The sequence below is a fragment of the Ammodytes marinus genome (assembly GCF_949987685.1).
Source record: "Ammodytes marinus genome assembly, chromosome: 4".
In the NCBI taxonomy this organism is placed as follows: domain Eukaryota; kingdom Metazoa; phylum Chordata; class Actinopteri; order Uranoscopiformes; family Ammodytidae; genus Ammodytes; species Ammodytes marinus.
The window spans coordinates 7,425,178-7,447,754 of NC_137233.1; the positions used below are offsets into that span (position 1 = coordinate 7,425,178).

The following is a 22,577-nucleotide window of genomic DNA, read 5'->3' on the forward strand; positions in this document are numbered from 1 at the left end:
GGCAAGAATCGAAATCATGTACAACAACACAGACTATAGATGCAACGCAATCAGGCAGCCGTAAAAATAGAGAGCCCAGCCAAATAGTCACAAATAATGCCATTGACATTTCTTTGGATGAGACTATAACTGACCCATTTAGACACATCAAAAGCATCTTGACTGAATAGAGGGTTGGGTTCAGGTAAGTGCAAGCGGATCCTCCCATCATACTCATGGAACTGACAGCTAATCGTTAGACAATGTTGTAACATGTCTTAATCCTACAACCTGTCCTACGGGCCCTGCCAAACTTTGCCACCCTGACTTTTTTCGCAACAATATGGGTGTGTGTGTGCTTGACTTATTTCCAACAAAATTGCTTAACACCCGAAGTCATTTCTAACCCCATTGTTTTTTTTCTCTGTCCTAAAGGGATCGCTGATGCCAACTCCTGCAGACGGTAAACAAACACATACTGTAGGTGATTCAGTTTCCAATTAAGAGGATATTATGAACTATGAGCAACCTCAAAATGAAGAGATAGAGATAATTGCTTTTATGTAGGCAAGTACTCATAATGGCACCTACCTATTTCTTAAACCGTTGAGGTGATAAATCATTGCAAAGGACATGGAAAGGTGTTGACACTTTAAAAACCGCCCCAGACTGAATGATTTGATTGTGCTTATAATAGATGCCAGTTAAATGTATTTGCTGGCAGAACTGGAAGGAAGTCAACAAGAGTTAATTGCTCACATAAGGTGAGACACTGCAGGAAAAAAATATTGTTGGATTTTTCAGCAAAGGGTAAATTTTGAGATTTTTTGGCCATGTCTTCTTTCATACTAGTATAAATAAAAGGTTCAAAATGTACATTGAGGTGTATATTTCTCCTTTACAACCATCTAACAACAACAAAAGATGTTAGATAAATACAGTCTGGCTTTATCCAACATAAAGATTTTTGTTTCAGTAAAAATATGCAAATATCCAATGTTCATATTTTTTTAAACAATTCTGAAAAAAATTGTCGTACAAAAAAATAATTATTTGAATGTAAGTAATCAACTGGCGAAGTTTAATTAATAATTAATATTTAAGTTAAAATGTTTGACCCTTTTCACCTGCAGTGTCTCTCCGCTGTGACTGATACTAAGCGCCTGCAAAGCGTGGTTTAGAATTCATATATTTGCTTGTTTGTGCAGACTGGGAAGAAAATCAGTTTTTCCCCTGCAGTCTGCAAACTGGACCCCACCCCACACGGCCTACTGTTCTGGTAAGATGATATTTTATCCCTGATTTCATTTACTGCGGTCCACACATAATAGCTCTGGGACACTGGCTATTGACTTTAGACACGGTTCACGAATAAGACAATTAAGTGCACACAAACTGCAGAGACATAACTTGTAAAACATTTGTTTTTAAACACTTAAATAAACAGAGCCAGACTACTTAACAACCCTATAATTATAAAAGGGCTTTGGGATGGATGTTCCTGTTGACAAATGACATGGATTTGGGAAGATTCCTTGTTAAGTGAAACAGAAAAAGAGCAAAAAAAACATGCCCGGCCATGTGCAAAGGGTGCAGCTATTGACGTAACATTACAGTAGAGAAGAAGATGAATTCTGCTGTTAATCCTCAGTGGCCCGGGTGTGTGTGTGTGTGTGTGTGTGTGTGGTCAAATTATTCATGTGAGTGAGACATAATGGAGCTATGAGACATCCCCATGGGGACAAATAATCTTTTGTACCTCTGGGTACACACACCTGTAGGAAGAGGCTCGTCAACTCTATTCAGAAGAAAATCTGGTTTCTTGACAGCAATTATGTTACAATTAATCACATAGACTGGAGTGATGCTCTCAGCTTAGGGGAGGTAAGTTCTTAAAGGAATAGTACAACAATATTTTTTTTGCTAGTTTGTTGCCTCACTCTCGGGTTTAAGAAAAAGGGACAGAAACCATATCTTTAACTGTGCGTGAATTTTTGAAGAAGAAAGGGGAAAAGGTCACTCATAGCTTATTGGCTTATCACAAAGACTGGTAGTCAATAGCGTTTTAGTCTTCCTCCACTGAAAGTCAAACGGTAAACTTTACAACATCGTTAACCGTTTCCATCTCACTCGACAAGTTTTGGTAAATGGACTGTATTTCTATAAGGGGCTTTACAATGTGTCTCTCATTCACACACTTACAACACCGAGTGAGTGTGAAAGGGTACAAGGAGTCAGTGACTTGATGAAGGATGGGAGAAAACAGAAATTGGACCACCAACCAATACTAGAGCAATGATTTGCCAATTACATCAATAAGTGTATTTTAAGAAGAAATACTCAAAATCTGGCCACTCAAACGTACTTACTTTGTCTTGAAAATTCAGGATTTTTTAAGGTTTTAATCAACACAAACAAACGATTTGATGGAGAAAACCATTGACATGTTAATTCATGAAATGAATAGCTTGTTACAGCCTTAATTACGTATGCCTTCTATTTCACATTTAGCAAGCTGAACCTAACAGCTCAAATTGAAAAGAGACACACACACACCTCAGCCATAGGCCAATGTAACTTTGATTTACCACCCCACACTACACACCAAAGTGTCTCAACTATAGTGAAAACATGCTGTTGTATAGGCCTACATATGGCTACATTATTATATATGCATACTATGACATGACATTACTAAACATCTGCAGCAGTATACAGGAAACAAGGGAGGGAGAGGGGAGAAATAAGTTTCTCAGCTTAACAAAGAAAAAGATCAATACAATGTCTATTTCGAGACCTTTGGTCTACTGTATTTCTTACATTTGCTTCTGCTTGAATGATGGAGGAAATCAAAACTTTGAAGGATGTGAAGATGGAAAAAGACTATTGACATTCATGAAGTAAGATGGCCCCAAACTGATAAAGAGAATGCAGTATGTGTGATATACAAGTACACTAAAAAACAGTAGCCTACTACTAAGTTTAGATGCATTCTTTGAATATAGATGAAATATATGTATTGTTTTTTCTCTCAACTGCTCACATAAATATACTGTATATACACCTGATTTTGTATTTTACAGCAACAGTGTTGCCAGCATTATATATAACTCCCAGTATGAGAAAATATGAATAAATCGTTATCCTGTGTGTAATGACCTGTCAATCATTTGAGTAGTAATAGCCTAGTGCAGTATCCTGTGTTGGCAGTGACATTACTACTTACTGTTCATGTCTCTCACGCCTCTAACCTCAAAATATGTTTAGCTGCTGTGACAACCATAAAGTAAACGCTTCATCTCTTGACACGTTGAGATTTCCAAGGAGAAACACATCTGGTTCAATTTAAAGTCCAGCTTGACTGCAGGGGCATAGGGCGGATTTAACACCCTGTCAGCCACATGTGCAATATTATACAGTATACTTTACAGCTCAGATGTGTGTGTGTGTGTGTGTGTGTGTGTGTGTGTGTGTGTGTGTGTGTGTGTGTGTGTGTGCGTGTGCAATTTTTTTTTCAGACATCTATCGGCAACAGCATTTCCTGTGGAATAATAATCTTGTGAAATACAGCGGTTATCAAGTCGGGCTGCTGTGTCAGCACATACAAGCGCCTGTGGTAAAAGGTGCAAACGTTTTTCGGCACCGAGCAGGTCTGAACAGACAAGGCAAAAGCACTAGTTAAATTACGAGGTGTAAATGAAGATTAGATGTGATGATTACAGACTTAGCGAGTAAGATTGACTTGACCTAATAAACTGTTTGTCTCCTGTGTTTTAGCCTCAGGCCAAAACAGCGTTTCCAAAACAATCAAAGCGACCGAACCCACAGCAACGGTGCACTCAGCACATACGGAAGACAGGTGCATTCCTGCACTTTTAGCTATGGCAACGCGCCACTGCCCCCAGCTGTATCGATACCTATGAATAAACAAACGCAGCTGCACACACAGCACAGCAGCTCCGGACACACAGAGGGAAAACAGAGGAACAACAAAGTCACACTTTCTCGTTATGATATCGCACATATTTTCCTTCAAATAAGATCAGTACAAATAAAGAAAGAGAGAGACCACTAATAACGTTTATGTTTATCGATCGTTCCCCTTCACATATACCACAGTTGTTGACTATTTTCCATTGGTATAGTGGTCTAGGATGATTTAGTCATGTCTCGTGGAGCCCACTGGCTCCTGTTGAAGATGTGAATCCTCAAACACATTTCACAAATACCTGACCCCTCAGGTCTTATGCCACAACATGGTGTGAGCTTATAGGCCGAGCAGCACGCCACGCAGACAGGAAGAGAGAGTGGCAGAGGAACAATATGGGCGCTAATCTGGAGCTCAATGGTCTATAGTGAACTCTCTCTCTCACACACACACACACACACACACACACACACACACACACACACACACACACACACACACACACACACACACACACACACACACACACACACACACACACACACACACACACACACACTGTCTCATCAGTGGGGAGTCTTTTACACTGCGAGAGGCCCCAGGTTAGCGTGGCGGCTGGGTGCCAGGTTGTGGTGGTGCAGGGCTGTGTGAAGGTTGGAGCCCATGGGTGCTAGGTGACGGCTTAAGAGAAAATCCCTCTCCTGAATAGACAACCTGGATTATGCGCCGGGGACAGGTCAGCCACAAAGACAGACACAGACACAGACAGGCTAAAAGAGCGCTTTGGCGTTACGCTTAATGGGGAAATATGATATTTGAAGCACAATGCAGCCTGCAGTTTTTTTTCAATCACACAGTATAGCATACCTCACCCTGTTATTAAAGGTGCAGTCAGTGATTTTGGAGAACGCTTGTTGTCAAAATGTATTTTTGTCTGGACAAATCCAGTGTTAATTGGCAACTTAACGTCTGTAAACAGGCATGTTTGCTAAGGTGGGCCCTCGTTCGTTGTTGACAAACCCTTTGTTTACAGAAACCTATAGGCTATGTATCAACACCAGATTTTTTTCTTTTTCTTCAGCGCACACAATTCACTGATTTTGACAAAGTTATTTTGACAACATTAAGCATTCTCCAAATGCTGACTCCCCCTTTAATTAGCTCTATATTAGACAACCCCAAATTCTACTTTCAAAAAGGAAGTGCTCAGCTCTGCCTTCCACCTCCTTCTTAAGCACAGGGAAAAAAAGATCAAAGCCTCAAAGAAAAGTCTCTTTAGTGGATGCTCATTACATTGATCTGCACAAAGCTAAATTCAGCATAACGTGAATTATTCATGTAGGGAGAATATGCCCAGGAGGCCCGGAGTCTGTTCTGGATCACTATACGTCCTGCATGCTGACAATGGGATACAGCAGGACACTTGTTTGGCCTCTGTGTTCTGTGTTACTACTATTTTATGATATCTTAAAGTTTACTTTTTAATGTTACTTTTTACATGTTATTTTATGATGCATTTGTGTCTATTGTTTTACCCTTTGTACGGTACAGCACTCTGGTCCGCCTCGGTAGTTATCAATGTGCTATTTAAATAAAGTCCACTTGACTTGACTTCTCTCTGATGGGATAAACAGCCCAATTAGGGAAAGGCCACAGCAATGTTTCACATCCCAACCAACCAGAGCTGAGCTTGTAGCTAATCTGTCCTTTAGCACGACTACAGTGTGTCCACAACACTGCAGTAAGCATTGCACCTAACAATGTTACAAAATGTTAAAGGTGGAGTCAGCGATTATGGAGAATGCTTGTTGTCAAAATCAGTTTTTCTCAATATCAGTGAAAATCTCCTCATGATCCACTACCTGTCCGTACTGTGTGTGCGCGCTTAAAAAAATCCGGTGTGAATACACAGCCTAGGCTCTGTAAACTGGTGTAAAGAAACGGTAAGAAAACAAAGGGGGCCCACCTAGCAACATGCCAGTTAACAGAGCCTAGGCTTTGTTTTAAAACTGGATTTTACAACAAGCATTCTACAGAATTGCTGCCTTCTGCATCTCTGTCATTTCGGCCTCAGCAAACATGACTATATACTGTAGATAGCTTTCCTCCTGCAGCAGCGCCTCTATTGAACAGATATATCTATGTAGATGTCAGTACTGCGCTCTCATCTTCTGTGTCCTTTGAAATAAACAAGGACTTCCCTTATCTTTACTTACAGTATATGCGGCTCTTTGGAAATGTATCAGCAGCATATAAGCACACGTACAACAGCAGCCTTTCAGTCCCTATCTTTCTGCCTGTGCAGTGAATTTGCATAATGGTTAAAGCTGTCTGCGATATCCGCGCACCAACAGTTTAACATGCAAATTAGAAAACAAATGTGGAATTCACCTTGTCTGTCACATAACAAATTAGACTCAATATCTGTTCTCAGCTAAAGTACACAGCATGTCGTCATCCCTCCAATACGTTGGTCGCTGTCAGCAGCTGTTGCCTGGACTCTTTGAGCACTATGTCATGCTGCTGGCAATTACTGGCAGAGAGTCACTCACATCCAAGTGATACATTTCAGATGGTGTGGCTGAGGGCACAGGCATTGACCTTATAGCATTGACCTCCATAACTTAAACATATTTATCTTTTACCCGGTCGTTTGTCAACATGGGAGCCACGTGACCTCACAGTCTGGACACTTTACCACTAAGTGGATGGTCATATAGGTCGGCTGGCTGATTTATGAAGCCCATCCTTGGGATAAAGTGTATTTGTCGTATGTTTGTGTGGGAGAAAACGGAGCAACGAACTATGTGTGTGTGTGAGTGTTTGTTTGTGTGTGTGTGCGTGTGTGTGTGTTTGAGTAAGCAAACTTTTGCAATTAGTGGCGGTGAATGAACCCAACCATTTCCTGAAACCCCCAAAAATCTGATAAATAGATTCAGAATGTGTGTGGACTTAATCCAAATCGGTTTAAGAGCTTTTCCAGATCCACAAACACATCCGCTATGAAAGAACAGAGTTGTTCTCTACCAAAAGTATGTTTCATAATGGAGAGTAGCTGGTTTGGAAATATAACTAAGGTCTTTTCTTCTAATAACTGTGTAAGGTTGAGGAGATATATGAATGTAAAGTAGCAGCACACTAAAATGAATAGAAATTGTTCTATCTTATTAACCTACGAGCCTACTATGAATCTGTGTCTCTGTCTATGTGAAGAAATACACTGTCTGAAGATGGAGTTCAGTTGGTTCACTTATTTGTTTACAGGAACAAAATCTGAATACAAATGAAATAAAGGCAAAAGAGTCAAATTAAAGATATACTTCTTCATCATTCAATTTTGATTGATTTGATTTTCAAATGATTTAGAAGTGACATACATATACATATACAATCCTTTCATACGTATCCCTCTTGTAAGACTACAAAGTTTATTTGAGGTTTACGTGAATGGGGTAGGGTGTTGAGTTCTGGCTTCAGATATCTAAAGGGTGAGGCCATAACATTTTCCAAACGGTATATATATATATATATAGATACTACAACTATATTAAGAGTTCATAATATCTGCAAGACGTGTTATTCTTGTCTACAACTGTAGACATGTTAGGGTCAAATCAGGTTAATGTTATTAAAATGTATTACGTTAACGTTATGTTATATTTTTTAATACTAGGAGTGCACAGCCATCCTGGCCCATATTCTTTCACATTTCTAGGCCTGTAGTGGACATATTTATTGTCCCAGCGCATATTTTTTCTACTATATTGGAGCCTTTTTGTGTATTAAATCAGTCTGACTGTATAAGAAAACTGTCTCTTGGTCAGAAAGAGGCGTACTGTAAAAATGACAGAAAGCAACCTTGGTATAAATGCCTGAATCAGATATGAACCAGCCATCCATCTCCTCGTGTGTGTGTCCACACTGGTTAAGCTTTAATAAATCACTGGTGCATTGTGGAAGCAGGAGGGGAGCAGGGGCCTCGGTGGGAGTTTAGGATGCCTTACAAAGCAGTCTGCCTGACACAGAGAGGAACGGAGGGGTGGAGGGGCAGGCTGAAAGGAATGGCGGAATTCAAGAAAAAGCCAAAGAAATGCCTTAATTTGATTTGTATTCAAATGTTGTGGTTCTTGGAAACATGTAAGTGTCATTTGAGTACCAGGATATGCATGGTGAGATGGGGCTCGGGAATCCAACGCTGAAACGTGACTGTAGTAAAGAGGATTTAGACTATAGGAGCAAACAACTGGGCAGTGGACCCACCAGCAGTGATGTAAGAGGCTGGGATTGAGATTTACTACCATGATTATTGGCCTATGAAAAAGTAGCTAGAACGGTGTTGTGTTCGTTACTTCTCTCTAGATTTAAAAAGAATATTGCAGAGTATGTTAAAACCTACAAAACCTCTATACCTATGTCAAAAATAAGGATGAAACATATTGGAAAACCAGTCAGGATCAATTTAACAGACATCCATTGGAGGCATAATACAGATTCAATGAATGACTGTACACAACGAAAAAGGCTTTTATATATATAGTCTTAACTTTGACCCTAATTTCAAATGCAACAAAGATGGCTGGCTGTTTGAATGACTCGTAAGAAAAAATCACAAGCTCCCGTTTAGTTTTTTTTTGGCTCAAGGAAGGCGATCCAAAATATTTGCCTTCTTCAGCTGCAGCAGTTTTTAATTTGAATTTGGCTGCTCTCCCAGCCACTGACGTTTCCCATCTTCCCCCCAGAGCAGAAAATGCACAAAAAAGGCTTCGCTGGTGCTGCCTGGTGTTACACAGACACAATGACTGGACGGACGGGATATGCAGTTTCCCAGAGGAGAGGGAGGGGGCACACAGTCACACATTACTGTGTCACTGAGTCAGTGTGAGCGCTAATAAGGGAAGCCAGGGCGTTCGTCATAAGGCGACCTCACCTCGCAGACTCGCCTGTTAGAAATGCCTCGCCGTTTGAATCATGCCCAGCACTAAACAGTAGCATGCTGGTTGCTGCTTGGCATGTCTCATGATCTCCCCCCTTGTAGCGAGGCCAGCTATGGTTGACGTGGCCTGGACAAGGGGGGGGGGGGGGCTGCAGTTAGTTCCAAGGGAAGCAGAAGTAATGTGACTAAAGTGGGAAATAAAAGGACAATTGGTGGGAGAGTGAGCAATGCGAAGGAATTTCCTCAGAAGCGTGTGAGAAAGAAAGTTGGGGGATCAGCTCAGTTCACAAGCTCATCGACGATTCAACGCCTTTGTGTAAGTGAACTGCTGAGCTCTGACATCCTTCAACGTGAAATATAGCCTACTACCCCCAGTCACTGTATACCTTCTACTGATGATGATACCTCAACACCGTATTGTCAGATGAGCAGTGCCAACCACACCCCAGGAAGAAAAAGTCACACTGATAGGTTAGAAGTCAAGGCATGATGGTGGATGAAAAAACAGCTTCTTGATTACAAGACTCTGAGGTCATTTCGGAGAATTCTCAAGGAATGTGCGGATAATTTTCTTGACTAATTGATCAATTATTTGCTCTGTAAACTGTCAAAAACAGTAAAAGAAATTGTAAAAAAAAAAAAAAAGCCCTATGTTTTGTCTGGCCAACCATCTACAACCCAACATTAAATTCACAAAGATATCAAACCAATGAAAATAGCTATTTGGCACATTGGAGAACCTGGAATCAGAAAACGTCTTTGGACCTTTTCTGGTTTAAAGAATGACTTAAACGACTTATCAATTGTCACAATAGTCTGCAATTAGTTCTGCCCATCGACTTTTCTTTCCTACTCTAATGCGTTGACGCCTATCATTAAGAGCAACATTATGTGACTTCATTTGATGTTGCACTACATTAGAACAACTCCTCTGCTTATAACAAAGCTATACCTCTACATGGAATGAGTCAACCCATTAACTTGTGGCATTGGAGTGGCTGCAGCATAGATATACTGTGATGTACAGTAGGTCTGATGAGATATCACTTCATTTCCTGTAAAAACAAACAAATAAAAATATCCCACAATAGGCCTTAAGTGCCTCTGTCATAGTTTATGGTGAGTAAGCCTATGTTGTACTCTTTTCTGTTTAGTTTTTAGTCCTGTAAGTCTAGAAAGAGGGTTGTGATGATTGGGGCCCAGAGAAGAAAAGAGGGCCCTACCACAGCCTACTTTCAGAGATACAGTATGTCCCCCTCAGTATTTAGAAGAGGTATGACCTTCTTACCTGTATTAATATATTTCAGGCACCCCTAAGGAGGAGGACCATCCCATCTTAACCTTGTGTAGCATTATGGAAGTCAATGCATACAGTGTAGCCTACTGACAGTATGAAAGTGGGTAGAAAGATTGCTTGTTTAGCCCAATGCATCTCACTTTCTTCCCATCAGGGTTTCTGAATTAGATTGTGTCAACTGTATACGGATCAATGCTAATGTTATATAGTTTCTATCTTCATGTCTATAAACACTTTGGAGCTAAGGCTTTGACAAGGTCTGATTATCTCACATGTGTGTTGTTGAGATGTAGGCCTACTACATGATTCATAAAAAGAACTATCTCCAAACATGTGGTATGTTTTGAAAGTGCAGAACGTTTTAAACAAAATAGGAGAATACATATTTGCCTACAAAGCAAATACAGAATGCTTTAACAGCTTTACTGCACTAGCCTACATTTCATTATAGGCCCATTTTTGTCACCGGTTAGGTTACCTGAATGTTGATATTTTCCTTTACATGAATTAAGAAAGTTCCTCCTTAAATTGATTCAAGAAAAGACACAAATTGGTGCAAACAAATTCACTACAATGCAGGAAAGAAAGTGTTTGATGCTCCAAATGTATGAACTTCTATAGGCCCCCCACTTAATGTGTGCCCCCCAATGTTGAAACCAAACCTACGCCCATAGTCATAGGCCTAGGTCATATTAGGCACTACAATTCGATTAATTCTTGATCCCTGGTGTGGATGAAATAGCCTATCACATTACATAGCCGATACTCCCATCATCTCAGTCAAGTTTGCCTTCACTCACCTTCTCCTGTACTCGTCTCTCTCCCTCTTGACTTTGGCCAGCACGTTGTAGAGCGCCCTGAGCTCCGGGGTGATGGTGTCTATCTGGACCCCCACACCGTCCGGGTGCGTCCACGTCACGCCGGGGCCCTGCAGCGTCTCCGTCCGCTCCCCTTGCTTCCGGACGTGGGTGAAGCTCCATATCGTGCCCGGCATTCTGGACTCGGGACCCCCATCCGTCTGTACCGCGACATCCCGGGCGAAGTGGCGGTGCTTTTGTCGCTGCTGAGCTTGTTTTAACTGCGTCTCCAGCAGTTTGTTTCTGCGCTCGAGCTCGTGCACTTTGGCCAAGAAGCAGCGAAAGCGCAAGTTGAGCGTTTTCAGCACATGGATGTTGGAGCCCAGGTCGCTCCTTAGGGCGCTGGTCACCGCGCCAGAGCCGCTGCTACTGCTGCTTGGAGGCAACAGTCCGGGGAAGTCGGAGAGAAAAAGCGAATTCATTTTGTTTTTGGTTTTTTGGCCTTAACAAAAACAACAACACCCTGTAATCCAACTAAGACACTGCTGTTCTTCTCGTTTTTTTTTTTTTTTTTTTGGATGCGACAATACAAAAAAAACGTGTTTCCCCTATCTCCGCATAATTCCTTCACAATCGACCCACTCGCCGTGTATGTAACCTAGGCGACGACTTTCTCCTTTCAATGCAGATGCTGCGTGTTGTGACCATCACTGGCCCAGCTGGCTGTTGGTCCCCCCCACTAGCTCCGGAGATGCTGACATGAACCGACCCCCCGCAGCGTTTCAAAGGCAAAATAATGAGCCCACAAAGTCCTTTAGAATAGCACCGAGGGCATTATCTTGTGGAGGAGGTTTGACGCAGCTCCGTCATCCTGCTATTTGCCTTCGCTTAATTATCCAGAGATGCAAATGTCATAGCCTACACCTTCTTTTCTCAGTTCATTCCAATGTTACTGTGGCTCTATCCGGTGCTCTGTCCATGTGCCGCTGTGGGTGGGACAGGCTGTAGGTCGGAACGCATAGCCCGGCCTCTCCCTCCTCCGTGGTGGTGTGCGCGGATCATGTTGCAAAGAGCTAAACTCGGCACCAGCCACCGGCCCCTCCCACCACGGCCCTCCCACTTCCCCTCAACCTCCCACACCGTACTGTTGACTGACACAAAGGCTGAAGGCTGCCCAACAAACAGCCAAAATCAAAGAAGCTTCTATTTTTAAATGATGATATGAATGACTGTAAATGTAGCTTTTGTAACGACATGGTAGAAATAATTAAAATAATAACAATAATTCATTAAAATAACCTGATTTAACACTAATATTTAATTTCTCAAATAAATGTGATTATTTTTAGCTGAATTTTATACGTAGGCCTATAGCCTAATATTTAAAGAATATTCTCTCATTGTGCACTTTCAAAACATCTAGATTCACATTTTAAATCAGTAGGCTATTAAAGTTAAAGATAGCCTATAGCCTACTTAATTTAAAAAAAAACTTAGGTAAACCTCTTGCGAGTGTGTGGGTATTCACATTTGTGTATATTATTGTATATTTTTTTTTCTACGTGTCTGGTTTTGTACAATTGCATTAATATTATTGATATGAACGCCTACTTGTTTTTTTGGGGTGTTAGTTTAAGGGGCTGCTAGGGAATGCATTATGTCTCCATAAGTGTCTCCATAAGTGTCCTCACAAGTATAGCTTTAAAGTGTACACTAACTGTGTTATGTGCTGTTCAAAGACCAATATCAATTTCCATGTAATGGATAATAAAGTTGTACTGATGTTGATATGTATTAATAAAGGCTTATATCATATATTGGCCTATACTTATGAATAAGTTATTATTGTCTATGTAGCTACCTGTGTGTCATATAACCTAGGCTATATGCTACATATAGGTTATTGTAGGACCATATAACTTTTCTCTGAAATACAATTGTTTTATTTACATCTAAATTCTACTTGTTAGCTTTCTAATTTTGATTTATGGTGGAGATCTGAGTTTTTGTAATCTTTATTGTGGCGCATACTTTCTCCTCGGATGACCAAAGTGTTATGCTTGGTTATCTTATCTCATGTGACCCAATATAAAGGGTATAATGTGCTTTGGTATCAGCACTATTTTTCGTAAGGACTTGGCGGGTATTTCATATCACAGCTTTTTTTTTTTTGAGCTCCGTTATCAGGAATGGGCAAATAAGCAACTTGTCTTATGTCCCTAAATGCCACCTTTCTAAAAAGTGGTATGATGCCCCTTATGCCGTGCAGTGTAAATGTCTTGGGATTCATTCTCGACCATGAAGCCAAAATCTTGAATCATAAAAAAATGTAGGCTACTTAAATGAGTCTCCAACATTTTTATGATGTCAACTGAAAAAAGTTATAATTAGAGAGTCAAGTATACTGTCAGACACAGACTACAAGAGCCACACTCACACTTCCATAAGGGCCCACAGGCCGCAATACACCTGTACATGGACGTGTTGTAATCGTGTCGCTTATATACCTACTTGCATGTTGCTGACTTGGCTCAGGTGGCCCCCTAGCGGTTTTATCCGTCCATTATCCCCTTTTCTAAATGAAAGCAAAAATGAATGTGTGATTGCTCAGAAAAACTATGATGTTTTTTTTTCACATACCTATAGATTTAAATGTCCTATCAATATAAACAAATATGTAGTGCCATAGCTTTATACATTGAATGCATGTGTGTGTATAGGCTTTCTGTATTGAAAATGTATAGATAGGCTAAATGCATATGCTTAGGCCTAGTTGTTTTGTGTTTTTTGCGACTACATTTTTGTTTGCATTTTATTTTATTTTATTCAAATTAACTTATTTTTTAATGTATTATTTCACATGAGGTGTAGGCCTTTATTTTATGGTAAATAAGTCTAAATGTTTACATTGTCTAAATTGTAAACTATTGAAATGTTAATAAAGTTATTTAAAAAAGTAGTTTCATGCACAAACAGTAGAGTGTACCAAAGATCCATGTTTCATTTTGTAGGTTTAAATAAATCATAACTGGCATGACTCTTAAATCCACGTGTTTATATTGTGTTTCTTTATTTCAACAACACCGATTACGAGTTATACATATTTTAAAAGTTAATTCACTTTTATAGTCAGGCACCACATGGACATCTACTACAAACAGAAACATTTGGGGTCCTTTCACTTCACGTGTGCTGCTGCCAGGCCCCCAGGATGCTGCCTTCTCCGAGCAACCAGCATGGACTAGTGGCCAACCCATTAGTACTGCATGCTGTGAATGGGGAGCTTATTTTCCATGGAGCCCAGAGGCAGATTTTCCCGTCCACCCCAATACAACGGCGAACAAGATTGTGTCTCCGCAAATTTTTTCTGGATATCAATCATAGGCTCATACTTATCTTTAGACCATTTACTAATAAAACTGAAGTTTTCTCATCTAAAAACGCCACCTCAAGCGTTTTATTAGCCCAACGGCTTTCAACGTCTTTCAGTTTGTTTTCGCGGGAGGAGGAGGGGTGGGCAGCCGTGGCCAGCTGAATAGAGTCGTAGTGAAACAAATGTTTCGGTTTTCTGCTCCGGCCTCCGAGAGGGCTCAGTGTTTCTTTATAGGTCCATGACTCTTTCAGTGCGAGGCTCCATTAACTTCTCGTGTCTGAGGTTTTTCCTTTTACTTAACATGAAGGACGTTGATGATTTTTAGGCATGTGACTTTTTAACATTACAGTCGCTGAGGGATTTGTAGACTGGTTCAGCTGTTAGTCGCGTGAGCTCAACTCTCACGTTCCTCTGCTTGCGATCATTGCGATTCACCATATATTGATCCATTTATTCAAAAGATCCATAGGCAAAGGATGGGTGCATTACGGGATCATGTACAAAAACTAGTTGCTCATCCAGCGGCAGCCTCACTATCACCTCCAGCTGTGCTGATGAGCTCTAATAATCTCTAAGGGTACTATGCCATTTGCGCTACCCATGGTGTGGAAAACACCAAAACACATCAAATGCCTGTAACAGGCACGGATGTATTGATTAATTGAATGATTATGGGAGTCCTACGTAATTTTTTATAACATTGTTAGTGTAATATAACCATTTCAGTTACGTTGTTTTTTAATTTGCAGTTGCTTGTTACGTATGACAGTTTACAATGTTGTGTATTGTAATTAATTATGTTGGTATAGGCTACTCCAACTTCGTTGCTGTTCCCATTCTGATTAGGCAATTGCTTTGACAACCACACATTCGGTCTTATAATTAAACTTTAAAAAGCTCACTTTGGCATTTGAACATTTGTTTGCTTTATTTCAATAGAGCACTAAGAACTTTGCTCACTACCTAACAGCACACGCTACGAAAACAGCGCTAACCCACTAGCTGGTTTAGCTTACATTAGCTAATAGTGCTGCCCTGATGGCAGGAGGAGTCTTCGTTTAGAACTTGTGAATCACTATATTACTTAACAACAACGGGATGTTATTTTACGATTACATACAGAGAATCATCGGGGTGGTAGATAAACAATACAACTGTGCTCGTCTCCGCTTAGCTTCAGCTTAGTTTACGGCATGGACATATTAGACTGTTACACTGCTTTCTTCATCCAAGAACGTCAGTGAAACGTGCACTGCGCGTCACGCTTTAGGGGCGTGTTGGCACCGTGTACCGCGGAAGGAATACTTCCTGTATGGTTGCCCTGCGCCAATGAGCAGCTTTCAGAGGAATGAATGGCTTCAACGTTCCAACGGTTTTCAGTCCGCTGTCCATTTCTTTATAGGTCCATGGCTGCTGCTCTGCCATCGTGAGACGTAACCATGCCGAAGTCAAAGAGAGACAAGAAAAGTAAGACTAAATGCGTTTATAAGTGTGATTTGAACATGTATTACTACATTTTTCTTAATACCTTGTTGCGTGTTTGTAACAGTTGCCCGCGACAATATGAATATAACGTATATTAGGTCACAAGCTAACGTTAGCTAACCGCTAACAACATACCTTATAGGAGTTAGCCTAATACATAACTGAATTAACTGTTCTCTCCATTTTTCCATCAGTTTCGTTAACGAAAACAGCCAAGAAAGGACTTGAGTTAAAACAGAAGTTGATCGAGGACGTAAGTGTGTTTTTTCTTCTTTCAGCTAATAGCTACATAATACTTACTGGTTACATTCTTGGACTAAACTCTCCACTTGTTTGTCTTTGCAGCTACGGAAATGTGTGGACACCTACAATAACTTGTTCATATTCTCCGTGGCGAACGCGAGGAACAACAAACTGAAAGACATCAGAACAGCATGGAAACACAGCAGGTGAGGAGCATGTCTATTCTGAAAAGCATGGTGATGTACCACCACTGTAAGATGCTCTTAAGATTGTAGTAAGGAAATTGAAGGATCCAGTTTTGGAGGTTGACACATATAAGTAAAGTCAAAATATCATAGCCTCTACTGCTTTTATTTTGACTTATTGTTTTAAGAATCTGTCTCTCGCAAATCCCTCTACTTGATGAGTTCCAAACTATAAACGCTGCATCCCCCCTTTTAACAAGTGTCATATGAATATATCGTTTACCTGAACTTTTCTGTTCCGCAGGTTTTTCTTCGGTAAAAATAAAGTCATGATGGTTGCCTTGGGAAAAGGGCAAACCGACGAATACAAAGATAATTTACACAAGGTAGGCAAGATGTTTAAAGTGTGGTGTTACATCTTAAAATATCGAAATAATCTTATTGCAAAAAGTAATTGTTGTATCCTTTGATAATGTCCAGATCTGCAGGTATCTGCGAGGAGAAGTGGGAGTACTATTCACAAATAAAGAAAAGGATGAAGTACAAGAGTAAGTACTGCGTCAGTTTATGCACCATTGTTGCAGTGATTTTGTCAAGCTAAATATTGTTCATGAGTTGACAGAATGGGGTTGTCTATCTATCCACAGGTATTTCAGTCATTTCAAAGAGATGGACTATGCGCGGGCAGGAAACAAGGCGCTGATGGACGTAACTTTGGATGAGGGACCTTTGGAACAGTTCCCTCACTCGATGGAGCCCCAGTTGAGGCAGTTGGGACTTCCCACTGCGCTCAAGAAAGGTAACATTAAACGATGAACGTTGGAATTATTCAACAACCATTAACGGGAGATAACGCATGCCACCGGTTTTAAAATCACTTCATTGGCTCCCTGTCTGTTCTATAGCAGATTTTAAATTTTGAATGGTCTTTTTGAGTCTTCTTTTAGAAAGTCACTATTTTAAACCGTCTTTTTATTGATTTTACTGTTTGTTTGTTTGTTTGTTTATTATCTTCCATTTTGCTTTTCATTCAAATATTATCTTTTTGCTCATACTTGTTAAATTAATTTAAATCACTCTCAAACTTCCTTTGGAAAAGTGTTTTATAAATAAGGTATTATTACTAGTCAATTAGTATTACAAGTCAATTTCTAAATTCTTCCCTACCACTGTCTGCAGAAAATTCAGTTTATACTAGAACAACACATCAGGTTGATATGAAACATGATAGTCTCTCACTATACATTCTGTATCCTCTGTTCCCATAGGAGTGGTGACGCTGCTGAAGGACCATGGAGTCTGTAAGAAGGGAGATGTGCTGACGCCGGAGCAGGCTCGTATCCTGGTCAGTTTTATCATCGCTTGGCTACAGAACATTTAAACTGTCACATACATATTTAAACTGTTGCATTTGACCGACTGTTAAAATTGGCTACTTTTTTATTTTACCCCCTCTTTATAGAAACTCTTTGCCATTGAGATGGCAGAATTCAAGGTGCAGATCAAATGTATGTGGAACTCAGAAACCGGCACGTTTGAGAACTGTGCTGGTGTGGAGGAGAGTATGCAGGAGGATGAGGAAGAGGAGGAAGGCGACAAAGATGACGACGGAGAAATAACTGAATTAGCCATCTGAAGGGGGAGGAGCTTGTACACAGTTTTTAAGTCATTTTTTTTTTGCCAACATTCAACCACATATGGACTTTGATGATGAAACTGCCAGTGTTCCCTCTGGAGTCTTTAGAAAATGTATTATTTTTTTCACCCCAAAACACAAACGTCTGTCTGTAATCCTGAATTTAGCTTTGGACATAATTGTTGTTCTTGTGACTGTAGGACAAAATGATATCTTACATTTAATCATACTGGTGCCACTTATGTTTTGTCAAAATAATGAAAATTGTTGTATTGAGTGCAAGTTTATATAGACAAAACAAGTAGGCTCATATCATTTAATGTGCTAAACCAACCCATTCGATTTGTATTTGGATATGTTGCTTACTTTTTCAATGTAACTGCATAATTAAGGCAGAATTTCAGAAAAGGATTATTTTTCTCAGAAAAAAATATTGTACGTTTTCATTTTTACATTTGTACAGTAACAATTAAGTGCTCTTCCACATTAAACCGGTCTCCAAATGATCCATTCAGTAGAAATTGTGATTTTAAGAAAAACATGTTACTAAGGGAAACGGCCTTTGCAAGTCAATTATGATAATGGATTGGACTGTGTTGAGATCTTGGCTCTTCAGCGGAAGTAGTTTGGACACTCGTGTGCTACCAGATCCCAGGCCTGGTGGAAGGCAGCCACCACCCTCTCATCCAGAGGCCCCTCCTCTGCTGCAGACAGGTTCTGCTCAAGCTGCTCCATAGACGACATGCCGATGATCACTCCATCACCAACCGCCCCCTGGAGCAGTGGACAAAAAATTATACTTACATCATGGCTTTAAAAAGTGAAATATGGATTGATTTTTGGATTCCCGAAATGACAAAGCTAATATTATATATTTTAGAGTTGGTAAACGGTATACAACATTTTCTTGTTAAAGCACATACACTTGAAAAGGCATTTCCAGTTGGTGAAAGAGCTAGGATTTATGCTCACATCTCAGGCTTTTATTGATTTCAATGGCCTTCTGAAATTCTGATGGGCTTTACCTCCGAATAGGGTACCAGGAAAGAACCAATCTTAGTTCAGTAAATGTGTACAAATATAAAATATTGTGAGGATTTAAAATGAAATCCGACCCTACAGAGTTTACATTTCTAATCTTTCATTACAAAAAGTTGTTGTATTGTATTTTAGCTCTCCATGCCCGGGAGGTTTACCTTTAGTTGTGAGTGGTGGTACATCCAGCGCATAGCAGCAGAGGTCATGGTGGGTTTCTCTGACCCGTACACCGTCTCCAAGGCCTTGAGAACAATATCTATGCCCTCGAAATTACTCTGCTTCCAGTATCTGACAGAGAAGAACATGGGCTATCATTAAGAAGTGTGCTTAATCAGTATTGACAAACAAATGTACATCAGTTTGAACACACAGAAATGAGCAAACTAGCAATTATCACAAACAAAAACTTATTGTCATGGCAATTTCAAAAAGGAAACCGGCGGGGTTTCACCTGTTCTGGTATGCTGTAGCCCAGTTGTTGCCAAAGAATCGTCCTTCAGGCTTGGAAGTATCTTTGTCTTCATAATGGTACTTTCCTGTCAGAAGGCCGCCTGTAGGGGAGGGGAAATGTCAGAATTCAACATTTAAAATATGTCGTCTTGTATTATTGGTGTACTCAATGCTTTCACTCATGGTTCTTTGAGCAACAGTAAATGCTAGTGTCAGTATGTTAACATCGATGTTAGCTAGGTGTAATGTCTACTATTTCAACAGTACTGTAGAGTCAAAGTCATTAGGGTCATAGGCGTGATATTCTTTTTCCTCTGGTAGATTTTGAGATTCGACATTTGACTTTGAAACGTGAAGATGTTGACTAGCTTGTGGTAATGCACAAGATTGAAAAAACTGTAAAATGCATCCTATGGATATCAGGGATGTTTTTATAAAATGTTATTGCAATATATCTAACAGTTGCTGGGATATTAGTCTTGACCCAAAGTGGTGGATTGATGTGTCAACCCTAACCCTTAACTGACAGACACCAGTAGGTGACACCAATTGTAAGCCTTTTCCTTTTGAAATAAACTTTATATATCAACTGAAATTTGCACCACGGTGACGGTAGGAAGCTATACAGCACCTGCTAGAGGATTGTATGCGTAGAATCTCATGCCGTAGTTTCTCAGACATGGCAGCAGCTCTGTCTCCACCTGGCGTGTCGTGGCGTTGTACATTCCCTGTGAAAGGTTGGAAGAGTCTGAGTTGAGGTATAAAAAATATTAAAAGATGACACATCCAAGTGCAAGTGTAATAAGCAGCTAAAGAGATGGAATTTAGTCTAGGAACACCCAATTAAAGATTAACCAACCAACTTGCAGCCAATGTGAGTTTATCAATACTAAATAAAAGCTTACGCGAAACATGGTGTCTTTCCATAATAGAATCTACTGGATATAAGCTTAAACCCATTTATCTATTGCAAGTTGCTTTGGATATAACAAGTAGCAGCTAAATGTATAAAACTTAAGATATAACTTGTCAGACATGAAAAGCTGGGGCTTGCTACCATAGCAACTCATATGGAGGGATGCTACATTGTATAAAAAAACTGAATAGCGGATTCTCTCTCAAAATGGGCCAATTGATTGGAGATGAAACGATGAGTTCGTTTTCATACCTGGTACACAGTGGGAACAATCCAGTTGTTGTGTCTGCAGATGCAAACTATTTCAGCCACTTCCCATGACGCATAGTTTGATAGGCCGAACTCCTTGAATTTTCCCTAAGGGCAAAAAAAATAAACATTAAATCATGTTTTCAGTTTTATAATGTGTTACACGAAACATGCTTAGAGTTATAGAACTCATAGTAAATGAGGTATACACTGTCTCTGTACCTCTTTATGCAGTTCATTGCAGGCCCTGAGTGTGTCCTGGATGGGGTTTTGGTGGTCTGGGGCGTGGAGGTAGAACAGGTCCACACAGTCTGTCTTTAACCTCTGGAGGGAGGTCTCCAGCTGAGAGCGAACACTCTCTGGCTTCAGCGTCTTCCCATCCCAGGGGTTGGCTTTGGTAGCTAGGCTAACTGTCACACACAAACAAGGAGTTAAATGTATTAAGTTTGAAGGTTGGTTTCAGCAAACAAAACTGAGTTTTTTTTTCTTGCATTCACATGGTTCCCCCGTTTCATTTGGAAAAACCCTCAAATGTTAGCTCAATCTTTCCCATATGATCATGAAATGAAATAAAACATTTAGTTTGGAAAAAAAGGTTGTTTTGAAAAATTACACAAAATAATTGATTTTATTATGCACATGTTTTATGAATGAGTAGAAAGTCCACAGTTACGATATTTTAAGTTTGTGTTTGGATCATTTTGGTTAATAATAATAATACACATTCCTTTCAGGTAAACTAAATAAGCAGTCTCCCTCGAAAACCCAAAAGTTGTATCATTAACGTCATCAAAAACTCTGCACACAGCTGGTGACCATTAGCAGTGGATTCTATTTACACTTTTATTAACCATAATTCCAAGCGGCTGCAGAACCAGAGGGACTACTTTCTAAACCCAGTTAGGGTTGACACCCCAAGAGTCCAGTATTTACAGTCACTACGACGACTATGTCTGCTTCTCACATACCCGTTTTGGGGAGATTCATGCCCCCTATGACGGTCTCAGACTTCCCATCCACATACATGAAGGCAGTGTCCACTTCACGGTGCCCCCTGCCCAGGAAAACATTCACCATCTCCAGGCTCTTCTCGGCGTCAGCCTTGCCACCAAACGCCATGGTTCCCAGTAAGGTAACCGGCCTTTTGCTTGCAGACGACATGTTTCGAGTAGCTACAAACCTCGGCAAATGTACTAGCACGTCTTTTGTAACGTGAATGTGTCTTAGTGTAGAAAGTCCACCTCTTATTACCCCGAGCATGCTAAAGTATCAGCTGCTAACACGAGAACTAAGGGCAAAGGTCCTGTTGTAAAACTATAGTAAGGGAGCGTGGTAAAGTTACCTAGCCGATTCAAAACGGAGAATGTGGTATATTATTATTGTATTACCAGAAGGGCTACCGGGCTCGTGTGCTTGGCTGTAGTTGAAGCAGTGCAAAGTCCGTTTTCTCTGACCACTTCCTGTTGTTTTGGAAATGCTTGTTAGTATTTGTTCAAGTCTTTTCGTTAAATCATCTGCAGAGCACTTGTCATCATAGCCGGCCCTACCACATGTAGGGTGTACTTATTCGTTTTAACCACAAGGTGTCAGCAAATTACCATCCATTTTAACAAAAGACACTCATCGGGTTTCTCTTCCATCCAGCAGTGCAGTGTATATAGGATAGGATTCCATCAAAATGTCAAAATATATATATCACACTATTTAAATGCATAAAGATAAGTGTGATGTCAGCGTTCATTGGGATATTTATATCTGGACATACCCGAGGGAGGTCATAAATATTTACTAAATCAAATTGATCCTAAAATTGACCGTGGCCTTGAAGGACCCCTATTGGACAACTAACAGAAGTGGAACACTTATTCTCACCTACTCGAAAATTGAATTTGGGCTACTAAAACTATTTGGTTTGTGGAAAAGTTGAATGGTTAAAGTAGAGCTGTTTTCATCTGGGAGTTAAAGCCTTTATGTTTAAATATCGCTTTATGAAATTGTTCAGGCACTTCAGGGGTCTTGGATGCAAGGCGGGATTACCAACCAGGCAGAGTTTGCAACTGCCCTGGTT

General features: G+C 40.2%; 4 protein-coding genes across 7 annotated transcripts in view; 1 reads left to right on the plus strand and 3 right to left on the minus strand.

The window, feature by feature from the left end:
- iffo2b (intermediate filament family orphan 2b) overlaps positions 1–11,963 on the minus strand; it is a 35,378-nt gene extending 23,415 nt beyond the window's left edge. For all 4 annotated transcript variants that reach the window (XM_080025692.1, XM_080025691.1, XM_080025690.1 and 1 more), the window contains exon 1: positions 10,938–11,963. In XM_080025692.1, the coding sequence (XP_079881818.1) occupies positions 10,938–11,416 (479 nt within the window). In that variant the 5' untranslated portion in view covers positions 11,417–11,963. The remainder of the gene's footprint in view (positions 1–10,937) is intronic.
- Positions 1–22,577, minus strand: part of tamm41 (TAM41 mitochondrial translocator assembly and maintenance homolog) — a 347,761-nt gene that overhangs the window by 160,972 nt on the left and 164,212 nt on the right. The window lies entirely within an intron of this gene.
- Positions 15,680–18,362, plus strand: mrto4 (MRT4 homolog, ribosome maturation factor). The gene is made up of 8 exons (XM_080025418.1): positions 15,680–15,774; positions 15,987–16,045; positions 16,138–16,241; positions 16,525–16,606; positions 16,701–16,768; positions 16,868–17,019; positions 17,489–17,565; positions 17,683–18,362. Exons 1-8 carry the CDS (start codon positions 15,747–15,749, stop codon positions 17,854–17,856), a joined length of 744 nt encoding a protein of 247 aa, XP_079881544.1. The 5' UTR covers positions 15,680–15,746; the 3' UTR covers positions 17,857–18,362.
- akr7a3 (aldo-keto reductase family 7, member A3 (aflatoxin aldehyde reductase)) lies at positions 18,466–21,787 on the minus strand. Its single transcript, XM_080025417.1, has 7 exons — positions 21,478–21,787; positions 20,732–20,919; positions 20,513–20,617; positions 19,976–20,072; positions 19,346–19,445; positions 19,053–19,182; positions 18,466–18,630 (listed from the first exon to the last, which is right to left on the minus strand). Exons 1-7 carry the CDS (start codon positions 21,767–21,769, stop codon positions 18,469–18,471), a joined length of 1,074 nt encoding a protein of 357 aa, XP_079881543.1. The 5' UTR covers positions 21,770–21,787; the 3' UTR covers positions 18,466–18,468.

Bases quoted from the DNA above. Each gene is read 5' to 3' on its own strand.
- akr7a3 (XM_080025417.1), bottom strand. From the start codon at position 21,769: ATGCTCGGGGTAATAAGAGGTGGACTTTCTACACTAAGACACATTCAC. The intron at 20,618-20,731 runs GTACAGAGACAG...TTTTGCCCTTAG, and splicing joins GCAATGAACTGCATAAAGAG to GGAAAATTCAAGGAGTTCGG. The intron at 19,446-19,975 runs GTGCTGTATAGC...CCTCCCCTACAG, and splicing joins CGCATACAATCCTCTAGCAG to GCGGCCTTCTGACAGGAAAG.
- mrto4 (XM_080025418.1), top strand. From the start codon at position 15,747: ATGCCGAAGTCAAAGAGAGACAAGAAAA. The intron at 15,775-15,986 runs GTAAGACTAAAT...TTTTTCCATCAG, and splicing joins GTCAAAGAGAGACAAGAAAA to TTTCGTTAACGAAAACAGCC. The intron at 16,046-16,137 runs GTAAGTGTGTTT...TTGTCTTTGCAG, and splicing joins AACAGAAGTTGATCGAGGAC to CTACGGAAATGTGTGGACAC.